This window comes from Amphiprion ocellaris, chromosome 19, assembly GCF_022539595.1.
Source record: "Amphiprion ocellaris isolate individual 3 ecotype Okinawa chromosome 19, ASM2253959v1, whole genome shotgun sequence".
NCBI lineage: Eukaryota > Metazoa > Chordata > Actinopteri > Pomacentridae > Amphiprion > Amphiprion ocellaris.
This window is the reverse complement of record NC_072784.1, coordinates 25,601,641-25,623,115: the sequence shown is the minus strand read 5'-3', so window position 1 is coordinate 25,623,115 and position 21,475 is coordinate 25,601,641. Positions and strand designations below refer to the sequence as shown.

Below are 21,475 nucleotides of genomic sequence, written 5' to 3'. Positions count from 1 at the left end.
TCTGTGCATGAGTCATAAGCTGCCCTTTCTCAAACACAATGTGAAGGCCATTTTGTCGCATTAATTCACATGTATGGTGTAACATACATTACCAGTCAAAAGTTTGGACACACCTTCCCATTCAGTGGTTTTTATTTAATTATTTATACATTGTGGATTAATACTGAAGACATCGCAACTATTAAAGAACACATATGGAATCATGTTGTAAACAAAAAAAGTGTTAATCTTCAGTATTAATCTACAAGGTAGAAAATACTACAAATAAATAAAGAGCATTGAATGAGAAGGTGTGTCCAAACTTTTAATTGGTAGTCTATCTGACATTCTAAGATGGGGCAAGCAAATAATGTCCTAAACAAAACAAGCAATATTGGTTTACGGTGACTAAAATATGTCCATGCTGTAAACAACCACAGATATCCAATTTTTAAAAAAACTAAAACTTTATTAAATGGTGCTTTAAATGTATTATTCAGAACAGAAATCTTGGTACACAAGGTACAACCTTGAACTAGACGGTATTAATAAGGTGCAGTGAGGAGTGGAGACTTCATCAAATTGTGCAGTATAACTTGGAACGTCTCAAAGATATTTTGCCTTTGATTTGATCAGATTAGCTTCAACATTATTGTTATGGCACAGAGTACAAATACTAAGATGATGAAATTCAATTTGGGAATTACCCAATAGTGCCAGGTAAGCAGTAAAAGCGCAGTACAACGTCAAATGTGGAATAGCTTTAGAGCAGTATACAGAATTAACTGTACAATTAGTGCATGTAAATAAGATGTTTAAGTTGTATAGTATATACTGCATGGGTGTGGTTTAGTCCAGTGTGATTTCTTTTGTGTGTGTATTTGTTTTGTATTATTTTTGATGAGATAAAGTATATATATGTGTGTGTGTATATATATGTTTATATGTGTATATATATGTGTGTGTATATATATATATACATAGATAGATAGATAGATTGATTGACTGATTGTTTGATTGATAGAGACTCTTTTTACAAAGTTTTATGGCAGTCATAGATTCAAAAGTGGGATGTTTGCCATGTTCTGTTGTATTTATCTCAGTATAATACAGTATGAACAGAGTGGTATGAACACCATAAGTATATAAATAGAATAACCGGTAGGCAATATAATTGTGTTAGATATATAACAATATAAAATATGTACATGTAGATATCAAAAAGTCTGTCTTTGGTGTTTTTCTGTATGTGTAATGTTCATTTATCTAAATCCATTCATGTTTCTGTACTTGGATTCCTGTTTGAGTTGGTTGTTTTGAAGCTGAAAGACAAGATTGTGTGTTAAGGTAAGCTTTTTGCATTTGCTTTTTAGGGAAATTAGAACCTACAATCTTTATTTATTTATTTTATATATATATATATATATATATATATATATATATATATATATATATATATATATATATATATATATGTATATATATATATATATATATATGTATATATATGTATATATGTATATATATGTATATATATATATATATATATATATATATATATATATATATATATATATATATATATATATATATATATATATATATATATTTTTTTTTTTTTTTTTTTTTTTTTTTTTTCTTTTTTTTTCTTTGTTTTACACCAGAACAAAAAAACTACATTTCTACTTGTGTATGTTCTCAGTCATTCAGGTCATAATAATCCTAAACTTTTTCCTTTTTGGTTCTTGAAGACTTTTCAACTGCAATGCAAGAGGTTTCCTCAGTCCAAAAAACTGCAGGAACTTTGCTTGGTATTTCTCCAAAAAGTGCAGTAGTTTGAAAGCTAAAAGCGGGGATTGTGCGTATGTTTTAGTGACTGACTTGACTCAGGCTGACGGGGTTGGTTGCAGCGATAGAGGAAGTTGCGGAGCGGAGCCTGTAACCTGCAAGCTAGCTGTATTCTTGAGCCGCCCTAAGCACTGAAAAGGGGAATAACAGGAACAAGTGCGTTTAGTACTGTATATGTTGCGCTATTACGAATTTGTGAGATTCATAACTTGGACGTGCACACTCACCTGCTGTGAAATAAGCAACGGTAAAAGACAAGTTGTCGTGACCAACAGCCAACAGAAGCATGTCAACGGTTGACAGCTAGCTAAGGAAAATTCAGCCTTCATCCTTCTAGAAAAGCTAACCAGTTAGCCATCCGCTGCAGCGCTAGCTAGTGGGTCATTTAGCGTCGAAATGCCTAATACGGGACGCTAATTAACGCTGCACACTTCTCTGGTGCTATTTTAGCAGTTGTGAGCAAAGTCAACGGCATCAACCTTTACCAGCGATTTGTGTTCAGAATATCGACCCAAGCAGTCGAGCAGAGCATGATGAACCCTCTTTGCGGTTACGTTAGCCAGCAGCACCTTAGCTAACGTTAGCTACAGAGTTGGCTACCTAGTTCACTAATGTGGGCTTATTGCTGTAATTAGTCAGTGACTGAGTTAACTGAAGAAAGCGTCTGAGCCAGCTAAACATGGTGAGTACAATTTAATGTGTATTATTTACCTACTTAGCCACGTCCCGTCTTACTTGCTAACAGCTAACGCACTGCATAAGCCTTTGCGTCTGTGTAAACATGAAGACCTGGTGTTTGGTTAATAATGTAATTACATTTCAGTACATTTAGCTAACAGCTAATTTGATTGTGTGGATCTCTGTGCCGGTTGTGTCATCTAACGGTTTGGGGCCAGGTATTTGACGGGATGTGACAACTCAAGCCATTTCACGGTACAAGACGCCCATTTTGCAACACCGAATATTTGCTTTGAGCAGTGTTTAGCCTCGGCAAGTTGTGGCTCATTTAAGGAATTTAGACCTGCCTGCCACAGGGGCTGCTCTTTAAAATCACCATTTGCTATCTTGTATTTGCTAGGCATGGCCCGACTTCCTCCACACGACAAAGCCAGATTGCAGTTTTGAGCTGCCAAAGAATATTTCCACGAGGCTGTGCCAAAACGTGCACACCAATCAGTAATACATGTACAATTTTTGATTATGGTTATGTGCAGGTATGGACAAGTGCAGATAGGTCTCTGGCTAAGTGATTTGCATAAGCTGGTTAAAGACGTATGCCTGCATGCACTTTGATAACAACTTCAAAATAAATTGGCCTAGGAAATGCTCAAATATCTAAACAAGATAAATGACTGTGCATTCTCCTCTTTCCTGAGAAAGTGGGTTTCTTGTGTGTTAAAAGGCGTTTGGAAAGGCTTCACCTGCATACTGTATAACATGCGTGTCACTGAATGTTATCTGTCAAATGCACAGATCTATGTTTTTCTCATTCTGATTGATAGATAACATTCAGCAGTTTATGCAATGTATTCTTGTTGTCAAATATATCATCTAAATATACTTTATGTACTTAACTTTCCCATTTATCATTCATCAGGCTTCAGAGGAGGCATCGCTGCGTGCACTGGAGAGCCTGATGACGGAGTTCTTCCACAGCTGCACGACCAATGAGCGAAAAAGAGAAATAGGTAGGTTTGAGGGTTGCTGTGTCTGTAACTGCACATTAAAAGTAAGGTCATGAATTATCAGGTTTGTATTTCCACCAAGCTAGTCTAAAATGGAAACAACGTTGGAGTTACAGACCGCTTGCTCAGAGGGAATCCAAAGGCAGCTTTGGATTGTTGGGTTCTCTGTTCTTTCTTTGTTTAAAATTTGTAAGGTCTGTACCTTACTATTATATGAATTGAGTTGAATTGAAAATTGAGTTACTGCTTAAACAATGCAGAGTGTAAGTACATGAAATGAGGGGTGGCCCAGTAACCTGACAGTTAATGCACATACCACATGACTGTCAATGGTTCAGCTTGAAGCCATTCAGACCTTTGTTGCATGTTTACCCCTACTCCTCCTCATTTCCTGTCGGCATCTCTGCTGACACTATTAAATATAGGCAACATGCTACAGAAACGATACCTAAAAATGTGAATGAAGTCTGAGAAACTTGTTCGACTTTTTCCCAGGATCAGTTTAATATCAGAAAGACAAGCAATTGAAAAGTGTGTTTTATTCAAATGGAATAAATCACTTTGTGGCTCTCATCTTATTTTCATATAAAAAGCTTATATTAGATGACAAATGGTAAAGTTTGTCATCGTGTCACCCCTCACTCCCCCGTTGAAACTCCTTCCTGAACAGTCTTTTACCAGTTGGCTCAAAACTGCCTTAAATGGTTGGATCCCCCAATAAAATGTTCTGGAATATACTTAAGCATAGATCTGGTTATCATTGTAAACTGTTTAGTGTCACCTGAAACTATTTCCTTGATACTTTAAGTAATATTTGCATCACTTTTTTGTACACTTCCTGTGTTGTGACGCATTACTTTCAGTCTGTCTGCTTGTAAAGTACTACAGTGTCATATACCACGGTTAAAGACCATGCCTACTTCCTTTTTTCTGCAGAAGAGCTGCTGAATAACTTTGCACAGCAGACTGGAGCGTGGCGCCACTGTTTGTTCTTCCTCTCCAATACTCGAAATGAGTATGTAATGATGTACAGTCTCACAGTATTTGAAGTAAGTCCTCTTGGTGGGAGATGCATATATTCAGTTCAAAGTGCTGTCTGGAGCTTTAATAACCCTTTAAATCTTTGAAAACAAGACAGTTCTCACAAAAACCATAGTTGTGTACACACAGAATGCAGGAAGAGGTGTACTGTAACAAGAATTTGTTTCATAGTCTCTTTCTGTTTCCTCATTTTTTAAATTCTGCAAAACAAGTCAGCTTAGTGTGTAATACATTGTATGTGCAAAAAAAGGCTGACCATCCCTTGACCTCCTTCGGACAGACTTTTACCGTTTTTCATATTCTTTCATACCTGGGATATGTATACTTAAATTTAGGTGTAGCATTATATTTGCAGTGGAAAGTGTGTTAGTAGAAATGTTTTTCATTGGGCACTATATTATGAAAAACATACTAGTATATATTATTGAGAAGTGTTAGAAAATATAACTATCTGTAAATGTGTAGTTTCTTTCAGACAGGGCTTTGACAGCCGGTTGTGTCTCTTTACGTTTAGAACTTGGTGAACAAGATGTGGATTGGTGTTGCCTCCCAAGACAAGATGGAGATTCGCAGCTGTCTGCCCAAACTCCTACTTGCTCAGCACAAATCTGTGCCATATTTCATTCGTAATAAACTCTGCAAGGTCATCGTGGACATCGGTCGCCAGGATTGGCCAATGTTCTACCACGATTTCTTTACGAACACACTGCAGGTAAGCCCTGCTAGTCATTCCTGCTGTTCGAGTGTATAGTTTTGAAAATCAGTAACTGAATGCTGTTTGATGTGCTGAGATGTTAAAACAAGATGACAAAACCACAGTGTCTGTTACACTGAATGTGTGATCCTTGATGGTGTATAGTAGTTCTAAATAGTATCTTTCATTTGCCTATTACATCTGTCAAATTTATTCAAATGTCATTTCAGGTTTTCTTTCTTTTGTTGTTTTGAACAATGTACTCCAGTTATTTCAGTGTTTGCAGTCAGCAATAAAATATAAGGAAATGACAAATTCTTAAGGGCAGAATCTATATTATACCCCTAAAGAAATTTGCAGAAAGTTAGAAATTTTACTTTGTTTTAATTTAACATTGATTCAGTAAACTCAAAGATTGTTCAATCAAAGTGGTATGCCACATAGAACAGATCCTTAATGTGATGTCTTGTCTCATGAATTTAGAGCCAAGTAATGGCCTGAAGTGACACGTCTGTAGCGCTGTTTCTGTGATGGTGAACTTTATTCTGTTTAAAGTGTATTAATTCCACTGTACGTTGACAAAGCAAGTCTTTGTTTCACACATGATTCCTTCCCTTTACTAAAAAGCACTGAAAAGCTCTGAACCAACCCTTATAAAATCTATGTTATAGCTCAATTTTGGAACAGTTCAGAAACTAGTTTGAAGGACTTGCAGTTGGTTGAGAAAATTTTGTAATCATACTGAGCTGTTGTCTGTCAATCTTTGAACTACAGTTGATCCAGTCCCCAGCTTTGGCTCAGTTGGGATTGGTGATGTTGAAAACCACATCAGAGGAACTTGCATGTCCTCGAGAAGACCTGAGTGTTGCCAGGAAAGAGGAGCTGCGTAAACTGCTGCTGGAGCAGGTACCAACAGTGCTCGGACTGCTGACTGGTGAGAACAACCTTTAATACTTTGTTCTACTAATTGTGCAACTTGTTTCCTTAATGTAAATAGACTTATTGAACTCTTGGGGGGAAAAAAGTCTCCCTCTGAGACAAACGGACAGAAAATATAATCTTGAAAACAAAAAATTCTACTTTGCAGAAATTTGACATTTCAGTCAATTTTTTTTCTCTCTGTTTAAAGTCAAGACAAAATGTGATGGGACTAGACAATTACAAGATCAGAACATCATATTGTTTTTTTGAATGAAAAGCATACAAGTGTAACGCTGTCCTCTACAAAGACTGTCACATTACTGCTTGTTTGCTAAGCTAGCAACTATTTTCAGTTCATTTATAGTTAGTCTTTCAGAGTTTTCTTAGCTCAGGTTAACCTGTAGGAGTATGTCAAGGCTTCCGTAACAAGTTTAACTGCCACAGAGGATATGCATTAGTAACGACTGGAAACAAGGTCATCTCTCTGCATGTTTCGAAATTTGTCATTTAAGAAGTAGCTGTCGAAGATAAGATTTGTCTGAGAAAACGATTCTGTGTCAAGAGCCTGTGACTGAGAGTCAGGATGCACAGATATGTATTACATGTTTTAGTGATGAGAACTCTCTTACATTAGCTAACCTAAAGTGTAAACAGTTTTCCTATCTTGTTGTATGTTAATGTTTTATTACTGAAAACCGTTGTTGGGAAAGAAAGTCTTATAAACAGGATTGTTTAGCTCATATAGTAGGATTCTGTGCAGTAAGAATGTCTTTCTTTGGTTTAACGTCATTTAATCTAATATATTAACCAGCCCCACGAGGTGCAGATGCTGGTTGGTCAGTTGTAGTGCATTTTTCTGTGTAGTAGCAAAATTAAGGTTTGCCGGCAATGTGCAGAAAAGACAATTATGCACTAAATCTTTAATCCATAGCACTGACTAGTAATGGGGGAAACATGGCTATTAGTATATACATGTGTGTATCAATGAGTGTACTGCAGCCTGAGTGAGCCAACAGTGCTGTCTTACTGTGTTTTGTCAGTATTAATTTGTTGCACTGCAAAAGATCTGAAGTCTTTAATGCAAGTCCAATTTAATTTCCAGACTAAGACACATCTACAGAATCACTAATGATATTTAAGTTTTACTTGACTGAAGATAAAGTCTGCATAAATTTGAGTAAAGCTGCCAGAACAAAGGCTTTAGTGAAACCTCTTCAGTTATGCCAATAACTGGGTCCTTCACCTCTGGTTTTGCAGGTATTCTGGAGACCTACTGGGACAAGCACAGTGTCATCGCTTCTACTCCGCCTCCATCACCCACCTCAGGGGAAAGTGGTGAGTGAATGGTCACTTTCTTAGTTAAAACTGTGATCATGAAGCCGTTGTTGCCTGTTTACATTCTTTAGCAGTGACTGTAGGAAGTGTTTTATCAAGCAGTTTGGTTCTTGAGTGTTAACCACCCTGTTTTGTGTTCTTTACATTTTTCAGTGGAATTGCTGGGGAGTTTGTTTCAGGGCAGCCAGTACTCGAAGCTGCTTTGTCAGCCCATGGCAGCATTGGACAATGAGAGTCAGCAGCTCTGTTGTCTTGTTTTGGAGTGTCTGGCTCACCTGTTCAGCTGGATCCCTCTGTCCACCAGCATTACACCCACCCTGCTGGCTTCCATTTTCCATTTTGCACGTTTTGGTTGTGATTTACGCACAAAGGCCAAGATGGGATCCTTCATCTCCTCCAACTCCTCCTCCTCTAATGGGCAGCTTAATCCTGGACTAATGCCACCAACATCAAATGGAGGAGGGCGAAACGGACAGCAGAGTGAGGCGAACAAGGTGGATCGCGCCCGGCTTGGTGTGCTTGCTATGACCTGTGTTAATGAACTGGTGTCAAAGAACTGTGTGCCAATGGATTTTGAGGAGTACCTGCTGCGAATGTTCCAGCAGACCTTCTTTCTTCTGCAGAGGCTAACACGAGAGAATAATGCTCATACGGTCAAGAGCCGCTTACAGGAACTTGATGAAAGGTATAACTCAGTCCTTGAGTTGACACTTGATTTGTGCACAAGGGAGTGTTCAGTGGCTGAAAATTGGATTTTTACTTGTTAAATTGATCATAATTAACATTTAAATGACAGAGATCCGAATACCCCCCCCCCCCCCGACTGTATGATGTAACTTCTGACTGCAGTATGTTTGTGATGATTTTACTATTTTGCGTTAATGATTTTTCTCTCATCTTGCAGTTACTTGGAAAAGTTCACAGACTTTCTGCGCCTGTTTGTCAGTGTCCACTTGAGACGAATTGAGTCAAGTCCTCAGTTTCCTATTGTAGAGTTTCTTGCTCTGCTTTTTAAGTACACCTTCAACCAGGTAATAACAACCTTGTGAGGCATTTATTTATGCAGCACAAGACAGTGTGTTGATTTCTACAGGTGTCATGCAAACCTGCTTCTTGTTCTTCTTTTTTTCAGCCAACACATGAAGGCTACTTTGCCTGTTTGGACATTTGGAGTGTGTTTTTGGATTTTCTAACCACGAAAATCAAAAGCAGGCTTGCAGACAGAGAAAGTGTCCTGAATAGGTAAGTCACTCAGAAAGCCTTTTTTCCAAAACTCTGAGATAAAATTCATTGATCTCATATTAATGTAACCATATATACTGTAGGTAACCAAATGCACCAAATAATTGAATTGATGCTTTTGTTTTTTCTGCCATGAAACTTATTCATGTTTGATTGTGCAGGTACAAAGATGCCTTAGTTCTTTTGTTGAGGGAAGTTCTGAATCGCATACAGTTCAGATACAACCAGGCCCAGTTAGAAGAGCTGGATGATGAAACTCTGGATGATGATGTAAGAAAATTTTACTAACCGTATATTCCACTAATTATTATTTGCATTTTCACTTAACTTGTATTATGCCTTTCATGTAGCCACGAGAAATCTAAAATGAACGTTTTAATACTATTAGCATCATATTAACCTCTTAACACATGCGCACATTAAAAAGGTGTATCTATCTTTCACTTCAAAGTCTGAGTATTCTCCTTCATTTGGTAACTATAGCAACAGACCGAGTGGCAGAGGTACCTGCGTCAGAGTCTGGAGGTGGTTGCCAAGGTGATGGAGTTGCTCCCATCCCATGCATTTTCTACTTTGGTAAGAAATTGTTGTTTTCACGTTGACGTTTTGCAAGCTTATTGAGTGGCCCTCACTGCAGTTTTATCATTTTAGAAATCTAGCTTCACCAAATTACCTGCAGCAGATGGTTTTCTTCCAGCACAGATGTATAAATGCATAACTAAACATTTATGTGCACATTGGTGTATCCCAAAACATTAGTTTTTGAATATTATACCAGCCCATTTTTTTTTTTTGCTGATTGGCTTGGAGGAGTGTGTTAAAATTGTGCATCAGGTCACATTGAACACAGTTATCAGTTAAACTACTTTTGTAAAAGCATTGTGTGAAGTGTCTTATATTAAACCGAATGCATCCACTAGAATAGTGTTTAATACTTAGTGCTACATTTTAAGTTAGCCAATTGGTAAAGTCATTGGAATGACGAGTTAAACTGAGTTCAAACACGCATCCGGTTGTCTTAATTAAAAAACAAAACAAAAACGCAAAATTGAGGCAGAGGCTTTGTCTGATTTTTAAAAATTTTTTCAATTACTTTATGCTCAATTTCATTTTCTTGCAACTCGATGTCACATTCAGGATACTGTAACTTAAGGCAGCAGTAGAGTGACGCACCAATGCAGTTTTATAGGTCTGGCATTAAATTTAGAATCAAGAGTTTCATAGTTTACCTCCTCTGGTGCAGGACTATAATTCACAAATCTGTTGAAACGTAACATGATAATCTTAATATGTTAAATAAATAAAGAGCGTCTGTTTGGTTTTTTTTGTTTTTATATTGAAGTTAGTTTTGGTCTAGATTAGATGTAAACATGTTATGATGTCAGATGAGTTGCAATATTTTATAAAATGCTGCAGCAAGTGAATGCTCTATCTTATGATTATTGTATAGCTCTGTTCATGAAGCCGAACTTAAATTCTTCCAAAAAAATAATTTGCCTGAGTTGGTTCTTATTTGAACCTGGTTTCTTAAATAGATAATGTCTTTCTGGTAATCATTTGTTAAACTGTTCTTGGGTTCTGTGGCTATGACACTCTGTTCTTCTTCTTTTCTTTTATTTCCTTCTGTTTTATATCATTACGTTTGTTTGTCTACTGTTTTTGATGTGTCTGTACCCAACAAGCAAAGAAATGAAATATTAGAAAGAATTTGGATTTACACATTAAGAAATGTCTAGTGATATATCCCAGAAAACCCCTTGTTACCCTAATCTTTATTCCTCTCTTCTCTCTCCAGTTTCCAGTTCTTCAAGAAAATCTGGACGTATATTTGGGTTTGCAGCAGTTTATTGTCACCACTGGCACAAGTAAGAAATCTCACATTCTTTTATTTTAAGTCCAGTCTCATTGAGTGATAGCATTTCTATAGATTAAAATGTTTGATCTGTGGTGATGTTTTTTTTGCTTGTTTTGTGTTTGTCAGGTCGAAGGCTCAATATCACTGCAGAGAACGACTGCCGCCGACTTCACTGTTCTCTCAGGGACCTCAGCTCCCTCCTTCAGGCTGTCGGACGCTTGGCGGAGCATTTCATAGGGGAGGTTTTTGCTGGACGATTCAGTGATGCCCTGGCAGTGGTGGAGAGGTCAGTGGTCAGCTGCTAGACGATTGTTGTGCCAATAACAGGATTCTAGATTTGTGCTTCAGAATGAATGGAATTATTGTTGCACATGCCAATATTTCTCATTCTTGACTAATTCTTCAGCTTCTTTTTTGTGTTCTGTTGAATTGAATGTACATGTATTCACTGTTTTTCGTACTTCATGAATGAGTGTAATAGAATGAACACTTTGTTTTCTTTTTCAAGACTGGTTGAAGTAACTTGCTACGGCTCTCAGACCAGCCTTTATGACCTGGAGACCGCTGTGCCTTCTGTCCTCAAACCAGACCTCATTGACGTGTGAGTATCACATGTTGAAAGGAAAATTGGACTCTGTATATGTGACACATTGGTTGTAAACAACGTGATTATACTGTTAAGTTTTCAACCGATGAGTGAATGATGTTTTTATTTTGGACATGTGAGGGGGGGAAAAAAGACACAAAAACAAATGAACATATCCAAAACAACAACAAAACAAAATAAAACAACAGCAAAACAAAGCAAAAAATAATAACCCGACATATCCGAAAAAGAGCAGGACGAAGCTTAAGCTTATTTACTCCTACCATTTCTCCATCTCGATCATCAGTCACTCAGTACCCCACTCTCATAGGTATTATGTACATATTTACAAACAAAATAGAAAATAAATAATATAAATAAACAAATGTTAAATAGTCAGTGATGTACTCATGTCAAAGCCTGTCTTTCTCCCTGTACCTCGTGAAAACCATGTCTCTGTGCTGCATTTTAAACTGGATCATGCTTGGACATTGCTTGAGCTCCACCTCCAATCCGTTCCATAGCCTCACTCCACATATTGAAAGACAAAATGACTTCAGTGTTGTGCGAAATCTACCATGTTTTAATTTTAAATCCCCTTTACCATAGCCAAATATCATGAGTTTAGTTTTACTTGAGTTAAATGATAATTTATTTATGTTAAACCAGTTTGCACATTTCATAACTGATCATTCCCAGTAGCTTCTGTAAATCACCCCCTGAACAAAAAATATTTGTGTCATCTGCAAAGAGAACTAATTTTAATACTTTATGATATTTTGCAAATGTCATTTGTATATATCAGAAACTGTTTTGGAACCAATACGGACCAAAATGTTATCTACAAGAGAACATGAGAATAGCTGCAACCGTATTACACCATATTAGTTTATTCATAGTCGCTACAGTTGTCTCCCTCCAGGGCAACTTCATGTTTTACATAACAAAGTCACAGAATTGTTTTATTTATGGAACTGACTTCACAGAAATCCAGACAGTCTTGCATTTAAATGTTATCTTTTAGTGTTTACTGGAATTTCAGGATATGTGAAAATATTACCACCATATGTTTACTAAATTTACAGCCAGATTTGCTGGGTTGTAAAAAGAAGAAGCATGTTTTAATTACGTGCCTGTGTTGTTTTGTTTGTTACAGTCATGCACAGGCCCTTGCTGCTTTGCAAGCCTATTCTCACTGGCTTGCACAGTTCTACAGTGAAGTCCACAGTCAAAACCAGACCCAGTTCATCAACCTCATCACATCTGCAGTAGATGCCAGTAGCCCGCTCATCACAGCTAAGGTAGCTCGCCTTATACTTACCCTCCAACTGTGTTATTAAAAATAATGACTCAGCCTTTGACTATTTTATTCGATGGGTGCATTTTAAACACCTGCTAGTCTTTTTCATAGGGGTTTATAAAAACATTCATGCATATTCTCTTATCAGACTAAATTTAAGAAACCCAAAGCACTTTTGGGTTGAATATTAGAAACTGCAGCTGATGAACACGTGATCTAAATTGTGGTCATTGTTTCATGTTGCAACAGTTGCTTATTGTGGAGGAAGTCTGATATGGAAGCTGTTAACCAATGCTTAAACACTGCATCTTATGGTCACAGAAAGTTTTTGTGTTCAGCTTGAGTTATCGGAGGATAAAATGGTACAGTTGTACATAACGTGAAATAACTTTAATTGTAGTTATTCTGTATTGTCCTTTATGTGATTACTTGCATACATGACAAAGCAACACAGGCTGATGAGTGTTGTCATCAAATTATTCTTTTAGTTTTACACTTAAATTCTGTCTTTATCTCCAGGTACCTGAAAAGCTGCTGCTCTCAGCATGTCATTTGATGGTTTCCATAACCTCGACAGTGAGACCGGTGTTCTTGGTCACATTGCCAGCGGTTCAGAACATCTTCAATCTGATTACTACAGAAAATCAGAACCGCAGACTTCCCCAAGAGGTAAATGTTGGGTGATTTTATTGTGCTATATTTTGTGGCTATATTTAATAAAAACAAGTTGCTCAATATAAAGGTTCAGCTTGTTGGGGTATTGTAGGTGGATGTTTTGAAACGTCTTTTTGCTAATATTTAATCCAAAATTTCTCTTTTCAGTGAAACATTATGTAGCATAATGATTAGGAATAAACCGATGTTCTTATCCCAAAGATTAAATTCTTGAAATGTCCTCAATATTTGAAATAATTCTGTGTTTGTGTGTGTTGCTACTCGCACAGGCTCACATGTTGGTGTGTAGAGCTTTATCCAATATGCTGCTGCTGCCATGGCCAAATCTGCCAGAGAACGAACAGCAGTGGCAAACACGCTCCAGCAACCATGCCAGCTTACTGGCAGCACTCACCCGAGAGTATCGTATTTTAAGAGGCACAGTGAACATTACTCCACGGCAACCCGGCCTGGATGACAGTCAGTATTTCTTTCTCTTCCTTCAGTGGTTTATTTCTTCTTTTTTTTTACGCTTGTTACTCATGGACTGTATTTCAATTATCCAGACACCTTGTTTCACATTGTCTGTCTTCGTCTAATTGTGTTTTCTCACCATTTTCTCCAGTGAAAGCAGTGATAAAACAGACCCTGCCTGTGCTCAGAGACGTAGTGGACAGCATCTCCAGTGAATCCACAAAATCACGTCAGATCTGTTACCAGAGTCTTCAGGAGTCTGTCCAAGTGTCCCTCAGTCTTTTCCCAGTGTTTATTCAGCAACCAGGTCAGGTTGTCATCCTTAACTGTCCAACAAGAGTTTAAGCTAAAATTTTGATTATAGTGAAAATCTGTACACTTGCATTTCTTCGCTTATTTGCAATGTCACAGGGCACTAAAGCTTATACCAGTATGCAGTGCATTGTGCAAACTGGTGGGGATGATTCTTTGTCTCCTCCTAGTGCATGCAGTGTAACAGTGCAGTGCAGAAAGAGGCAAAATCCTCGTCTTTATACAATCTAAACATTTGATTCTAACCTCAGTTTAGCGACACAGTGTCTACTGTAGCAACTGCCATTAATCAATGTAGTTCTTGTTACAGTTTTGTCGTTATTTCCTAAATATATACACTACCGTTCAAAGGTTTGGGGTCACTCAAGCAACTTCATGTTTTCTATGAAAATTCACATTTCTATTCATCTGCTAACATAATTGCACAAGGGTTTTATAATCATCAATGAGCCTTTCTACACCATTAGCTAACACAATGTAGCATTAGAACACAGGAGTGATGGTTGCTGGAAATGTTCCTCTGTACCCCTATGGAGATATTCCATTAAAAATCAGCTGTTTCCAGCTAGAATAGTCATTTACACATTAACAATGTCTCGACTGTATTTCTGATGAATTTAATGTTGTCTTCATTGAAAAAACTGCTGTTCTTTCAAAAATAAGGACGTTTCTAAGTGACCCCAAACTTTTGAACGGTGGTGTACCTTTTTTCACCATCACAGCAAGCAGCAATGTTCATGAATGGCAATGCTCACATAAAAGGAAATATTTAGAAATTAAAATATTAGGAGTCCTGTGTTCCAAGCTCGGTACACAACCATAGAATTTGTTGGCATAACAAGCTGAATTAATTATTGATAATTCCTACAAATGATGAATAAAAAACCCTAAGATCTAACTGAGTTTGAAGACATAAATGACTGTGACGACCAGCTTTATTAAACATCACTTCTCTTTCCCAGATGTCACAGATGAGATGCTGGCCTTCTTCTTGACGCTGTTTCAGGCATTGCGAGTCCAGATGGGTGTTGCCTTCACTGGTCAGATCATCCACACTTTCCTCAGCATGTTCACCAGGTAAAAAACACCAAAATGTACAAACATTAGTTAAAATAGTAGTATATCCTCTCGTGATAGATAAATGTTTAAGTTGCAGACCTTGAAAATGCAGGAATCCCTCTTCCATTAAGTAATGCGATGTCAATTTTTTTTTGTCCTCCAGGGAACAACTGGCAGCCAGTATTTTGCAGGAGGGCAGTGCGGGTTGCAGAGTGGTACAGAAGTTCCTGAAAATCCTGCAGGTGGTGGTACAAGAACCTGGTCAGGCTTTCAAGCCCTTCCTACCCAGCATCCTCTCCCTGTGCATGGAGCAGGTCTACCCGGTTGTGTCAGAGGTCAGTCGGTGCTCATTTATTTTGGAATTTAATTTGTATCTTACACATGGTTTTGAAAATTGGCTTGTGATTCCACTTGTCGCCAAAAACCCTGCCAGTATCACAAAAGACAATGGAATTAATGCTAATTATGAACTGGTTAATTTAAATATTTGGAAAATGAAAATTTGAGTAACTGAATAACAGTTGGTCATTGAATCTTTTATTTTCCATAGCGTTCTTCGCCAGACGTCAAGGCGGAGATGTTTGAGTTGCTATACCAAATACTTCACCAAAACTGGAGGTACTTCTTTAAAACTTCAGTCTTAACAAGTGTCCAAAGAGGAGCTGCCGAAGACACAATGGAAAATGAGGCCCAGTTCACAGCTGCCATGCAGGTGTGTTTACACATGTGCCTCCTGTTGTCATCATCATACCTTCTAGATGTACCAATGATGTTTTATTTTTCTGAGTCTATTTTTCAGGTGAACAATGATTTATTGTTCAATTGATGTAACCATGATAAGGCTTTTATTGTCAAGTATACAGAACCTAAAATCCAACTGTTAAAAGTTAGAAGTCATTTTAAATTGTAAAATTTGCTAATAGGTAAAAGTCATAGTTTAATCTATTTTCCCTTAATTCCTCTTAATATCTTTTCCAGGCTTTTGGACAGTCTTTTCTGCAGCCCGACATCCACATTTTCAAGCAGAATCTCTCCTATTTGGAGTCACTCAACAGCAAGCACAAGTTGTATCACAGAGTAAGTTCAACTTTTCTATCAATATCTTTATTGTGCATGTGAAAAACATTATGGAACAGAGATGCTAACAAACCACTTTTCTATAAGCAGTCTGTATACGTCCACAACTTGTCGGTCATTATCAGGCCGAGGAGTGTAACGTTACATGTAATTACCTAGATTTTGGGGTCGCAATTCTTTATATCTTTGGTACAGCAGAAAAAGCGAAGATTTTTGTCAATTATAGTATTCACATTCAGTCGAATCTCATCAGCTGTGATTCTTTTGAGGAGCAAAGGCCATCAAATACTGACAAATAAATGAACGCAGGGCACAAACATCAGAATATTAAAAATAGAAACAAAGCATAAATCTAATTCTAATTTAATTAATTAAAATTACCATTAACGCCATACTTGTTGCTCAAGGATTGCACAAAGTAGTAGTATCTTTCTCTGATCTTGTCCAGAATTGAGAAGACAGCCATCTAGTTTGAATAAGCTTTACTGGAATTGCCACTGAACAAAAACAAACCATGAGCAAATCATAGTGACGGGTCAGTTGACTTATTTAGTGGGAGGAGAGAAGTTGCAGATTGTAAGTGTTCAGGATGGCTGATCAAAAAGTACCGTGGGGCAACCTTTTACAAGACAAATAAAAATGTTTCAGTGTTTGCCTTTAGTTGTGTGCTACTGCTAGCATGCTATAACTACTAAAATTTGGTGCTGTTCTAATTTCTCTTCAGGAAGTGAGAGTGCATAGACATAAATAGGCAATTCTGGCTGTAAAAGCTTTAATCGGATAATTTGTTACCCATAAAACCTGTTTGATGGGTTTTTTTGTTTTGTTTAGTTTTTTTCTTCTTCGGACAGACACAGTGGCATTCAGATCATCATGGCCCTCTACTCTTCCCAATAACAACATAAATATTAACAAAACTAACATTTTTCAGGTTTAAGATGAACATCATAGTCATAAGAAAGTAATAGAAGTTCTAAAACAAATGGATTCCCTGTAATTAAAGATGCTGTTAATGGACCCTAATCCATCTGTCTGTCCTTCTCAAAGCCTCACACTGACAAAATATAAACAAAGTTATTCATCCACGTCTGAACTGCAGCGGATCTTCTCGACTCTGTAGTCATTATTTCGTGTTTATTGTGCTACAGAAGCTTTTCCGGACCTCGATGCTCTTCCACTTCATCAACGTGCTGCTGCAAGTCCTTCTCCACAAAAGTCACGACCTCCTCCAGGAGGAAATCACCCTCGCTATTTACAACATGGCCTCTGTGGACTTTGACGTCTTCTACTCTGCCTTCATGCCAGAGTTCCTCAATGGCTGTCAGGGTGTGGACACGAGCCAACGAGCTGTCCTCGCACGCAACTTCAAGCTTGAACGGGTAATCAAATGCTATACTAACATTTTTTTCGGTACTAACATATGTATCGTGGTGTGAAACTGCGAGCTATTCTCTACTGAATGGGTAACCATGGTGATGTATTCATACAGGCTGTTGGCGCAGTGTATGTTGATTAGACAGAGACAGTATTAACCAGTGGTTACTCACATAATTTGGAAAGATAAGATAGAAATCACCAGATGTCAACTGAAATTACAGCCATATATTTTCCACCTAACCTCTCTTTATTTGCAGGTAATTTGATATTGTTTGTCCAGGTTTTAAGGCAACAGAGTTCTGTGATTGCATCATCACAATGGAGGTCTATGGACTTTTGTTTGTGGTGTTCGTTGCTTTGAAAGTGATGTTACAGCATTTTATTTTATTTTCAGCAGCAACCTTGTTATTTTACTTTGATGTCTTAAAAGATGTCTGGAATAACAATTAACCTTCTCTAATGTATTTTATAAGAAGGTAGTTTATGTTATAAGTTTAGAATGTTATTGTTCTACTCTGTTTGCAAGTTAAATCCCATTTCACCTCCAGTCTGTTTAAGTGGAAGTGCACAGATAGCTACTAGATCAGTGTATTATTATAGTCTTGTCCCAGTACTGAAGTTAACAACCAGCCCAAACAAACTGCATGTGTGCTCATTTTTTTTGCATTCTGTTTAACTTTTGCCGCACAGCAAATAAGCAGTTCTTGTTTAAAAGACCAGTTTGTATGGAAATCTATTAACAGAAATTGCCAATAATACTAACAATAATGTTTCCTTGAGTACATAATCACATGAAACTGTGAATTGTTGGGTTAGCTTGGAATTTATCCTTTATATCTTCATAGGAAAAGTGTTTCACCACTGTGTTCCTGCAGTAGCTCAGAACGGACAAACCAAACACTGGTTTTAAAAAAAGGCCCTTGTGTTTTTTACTGTGAAGTGTCAGTAAACTGCAGGTTCTCCTTCACTCTTGGAAAAGGGACGGCTGATGTAGTTGGTCTGCAATCTGTAGCCTCACTGCTGGATGATGCTTAATTCTGCACACTTGTTTAATCTTGTGTTTTTAAAAAAAAAAAAAAAGTTGGTGTTTTTACTAGCCTTGTGAAATCAGGACTATGCATGACTGACTACTGCCTGGGGCTACGTCCACACCGATATGTTTTCATTTTGAATTGTCAGAAAACAACCTAGCATTTTAGAATTCTTTGAAAAGTCTCTAATAATGAACAAACCTTAATTGTTTTAGAGTCTTGTTACATGGGAGTGATTAATCAGAGGAGGACTGTAGTGGCTGATGAGGCTCAATCAGAAAGCAAATGTGTGTTTTTTTTGTTTCCAAAGTCTCATTTTTTACCGTCAACATGGCATTAACTGAGTTGATGGAAATCGTTCCGAAAGCAGTTTTCCAAAAATGTCCATTTTCAGTTACTTAAAGCTTCATTTGCATATTTACAGTAGGTCAAAATTACAAAGAGAAAGCTGCATTTTGTCACCTATTAGCTCCTAACTTCTACATGCTTACAACTACAAGGAATTTGGAGCCTCTATATCAGTCCTGGTGTTGACTCACTTTAATCAGGCAGCACATTTAACAGAATAAACACCTATGTGGGTGTGTAGAGCCTTATCGGCGTAAATGTGACATACTGGGTGTAACAACTAGTTTGTAGCTTTTTACACTTTTATACAGTAGCCGCTAATAATGGCTACATTCCACTCAGTTTCATGTCTTACTGGGATTTCTGATGATATTGAGCCGTCATTAGTTCCACCTGTGCATTCCTACCTTACGTCTGTCAATGCCAATCAAGCTTTAAAATCGATTTTAAATATCATCAAGCTCCAACACGTTTTTGTTTGCCTGATGTGTTGTTTTTTTTTACAACCGATTTAACTTGTGTCTCTTTTCTCCTCGTTGTCCAGGACCTGCCTTCGTTCACTCAAAGCGTGCAGCGGCTGGTGAACGATCTTCGCTACTACAGACTGTGTAACAGTAGCTTGCCCACTGGCACCATCAAGCTATAGCACAATGACTGAACCACTCCACACACCGACTATGATCTAAAGGACTGCCTGTGTTGACCACTTTGCCCAACACTCCTGCAATTCAGCTTTGCTCCGCCTCTTCACAGTGACAGGACGGAGCGACACACACGGTTTGGTTGAGTAATTTTAGGTTGAGGATGCTGCTGATGTTGTTTTGATTTCTACTGTAGAAGGTTGGCACATTATTATTATTATTATTTTTAAAGCAGTGCCCTCCTGATGTATTGCCAATGTTGATTTGGCAAGAAATGTAAACCTGGTCTGCAGTTGGCTTTCGCCCAGACCTGGAGCAGTCTGAGCCAGGCCTTCTTTCCCACGCCGCCGCAACAAAGCTGGGCTGGGACTGAGCACTTTCAACTCATTTTGAGTTTTTTTTTATGTCTGCTTTCATTCATTTTTGCCTTTTTCATCTCCAAAGGAGACAGACTCTCAACTTAAGATCTTTCATATCATTCCATTCTGAAAAAAAGAAAATCTGCTTGATTAATAAAGTGCTTTTTTAGTAAAACTCATATACTGGTTCATTTGTGGTAATTTACCCCCTGGCAGTGTTTGATGCTGTACTGTTTGTGAGAATAGTGTTTATATTAGAGATTCAAAAGGTTTTTTTTCTATTTTTGCACAGTTTTCCTTTTTAGAGATGTCTATTTTAAAAGTTCTTTTAACTTAAAATCATCACGTTGACCGCATTTTTTGTTCCTTCACAACCTGGAATCAGGTATTTGGGTCTTTACAGATTGATAAAGCAGAGATGGAATACATTGTGAGAAACTTTTGAGATCAATAGACAGGGATCTTAAGGCCCGACATGTAACATCATGTGTGACTACAGGGAGCGTTTGCATGGGAAGAATGTTCAAAAAGTTTGACAATTTTCACAGTGTTAAGATTAAAGAGTACCACAAACTTCACAGTACTCCATACATAATGTTGCATATTTTTTCTGTAGATTTAACAGGATCTGTTTTAATGTTAGTGTACCATTTACTAATCTGAAACTTCAGATGTTAAGATGACTGAATGTCTATTAAGTGTTTACTCAGCTGCTGTCTAGATATCAAAACCATATTCAGTTGATGTGGGCTTTACTGTGTTACAGGATATCAGAAAACAGATTGAAGCGTACAATCTACATGCTACACTGTTTTAATTTGATGGAAGATCATTTTTTTTGCCTCACAATCTCACCTTGATGCTCAGTTAATGTTAAAAAAAATATATTGTGGTGATTTAGTGCTGATTTGAACTCTCCAGGACAGTTGTATTTATGGAGTTATTTAAAATGAATTCTGGCAGAATTGCAACTAAATATCACTTTATACAACCATTTTTAGAAGAATAATGTCTTCTGTGGATGTTGGATTTTACACAATAACTTTAGTCCACTGGGAGCTCGAATTATGTAGATCAAAATATAAGCACTTTATAAGAGTAAAAGTGAGGATATCTTTCCTTTTGCTGCATTGATTTTTGGCCTCTTTGGTAAAATCACAACATTGTAAAACAGAAGAAACTAAAAAATCTGTTTTAATTACAAACAGTCACCAGACCACTGTTGGATATCTGCTGCAGAAACTGTTTATTTAAACAGTCATGGAAAGTAACTAAGTACATTTTGAGCTACTGGTACTTAAATATTTCCATCTTATGCTACTTTATACTTCTAGTCCACAACAATTCAGAGGCAAGAATTGCATTTTTTTTAAAACTTCCTGACAGGTGTTTAACAGTTTTGCAGATTTTGTTTTAGAATAGAAAACTTAAAGCAACAAATAAACTAAAATGTAATATAGATTAAGATAAAACTTTATCAGATAAACTAGGTAGTTACATCTCCTTTACCAGCTTTGTTACTAGTGATGAACATATTAATGCATCAAAAATTCTAATCAAAAAATACACATTATTCTAAAATGTAGTATTCTGCATAACTAACATTTGAGTACGTATTTTAGTGCTAATACTTTGGTCCTTTTATTTAAAAATACAT

At 37.2% G+C, this 21,475-nt stretch overlaps 1 protein-coding gene across 1 annotated transcript; it reads left to right on the top strand.

Annotated features, from left to right (window-relative positions):
* Positions 1-1,883: 1,883 nt before the first annotated feature.
* On the top strand, positions 1,884-19,997 carry xpo6 (exportin 6). The gene is made up of 24 exons (XM_023286465.3): positions 1,884-2,509; positions 3,425-3,515; positions 4,449-4,561; positions 5,068-5,265; positions 6,022-6,181; positions 7,426-7,503; positions 7,657-8,188; positions 8,408-8,534; positions 8,636-8,745; positions 8,907-9,015; positions 9,229-9,321; positions 10,541-10,610; positions 10,727-10,886; positions 11,109-11,201; positions 12,343-12,487; positions 13,006-13,155; positions 13,431-13,620; positions 13,766-13,921; positions 14,889-15,003; positions 15,149-15,320; positions 15,536-15,697; positions 15,964-16,062; positions 17,211-17,441; positions 19,363-19,997. Exons 1-24 carry the CDS (start codon positions 2,507-2,509, stop codon positions 19,462-19,464), a joined length of 3,459 nt encoding a protein of 1,152 aa, XP_023142233.2. The 5' UTR covers positions 1,884-2,506; the 3' UTR covers positions 19,465-19,997.
* Positions 19,998-21,475: the final 1,478 nt, after the last annotated feature.

What these genes read in the sequence shown, in the direction of transcription:
- xpo6 (XM_023286465.3), top strand. An exon ending in TTAAGTACACCTTCAACCAG is followed by an intron (nt 8,535 to 8,635) that starts GTAATAACAACC and finishes TCTTTTTTTCAG; the next exon opens with CCAACACATGAAGGCTACTT. An exon ending in GCCCGCTCATCACAGCTAAG is followed by an intron (nt 12,488 to 13,005) that starts GTAGCTCGCCTT and finishes CTTTATCTCCAG; the next exon opens with GTACCTGAAAAGCTGCTGCT.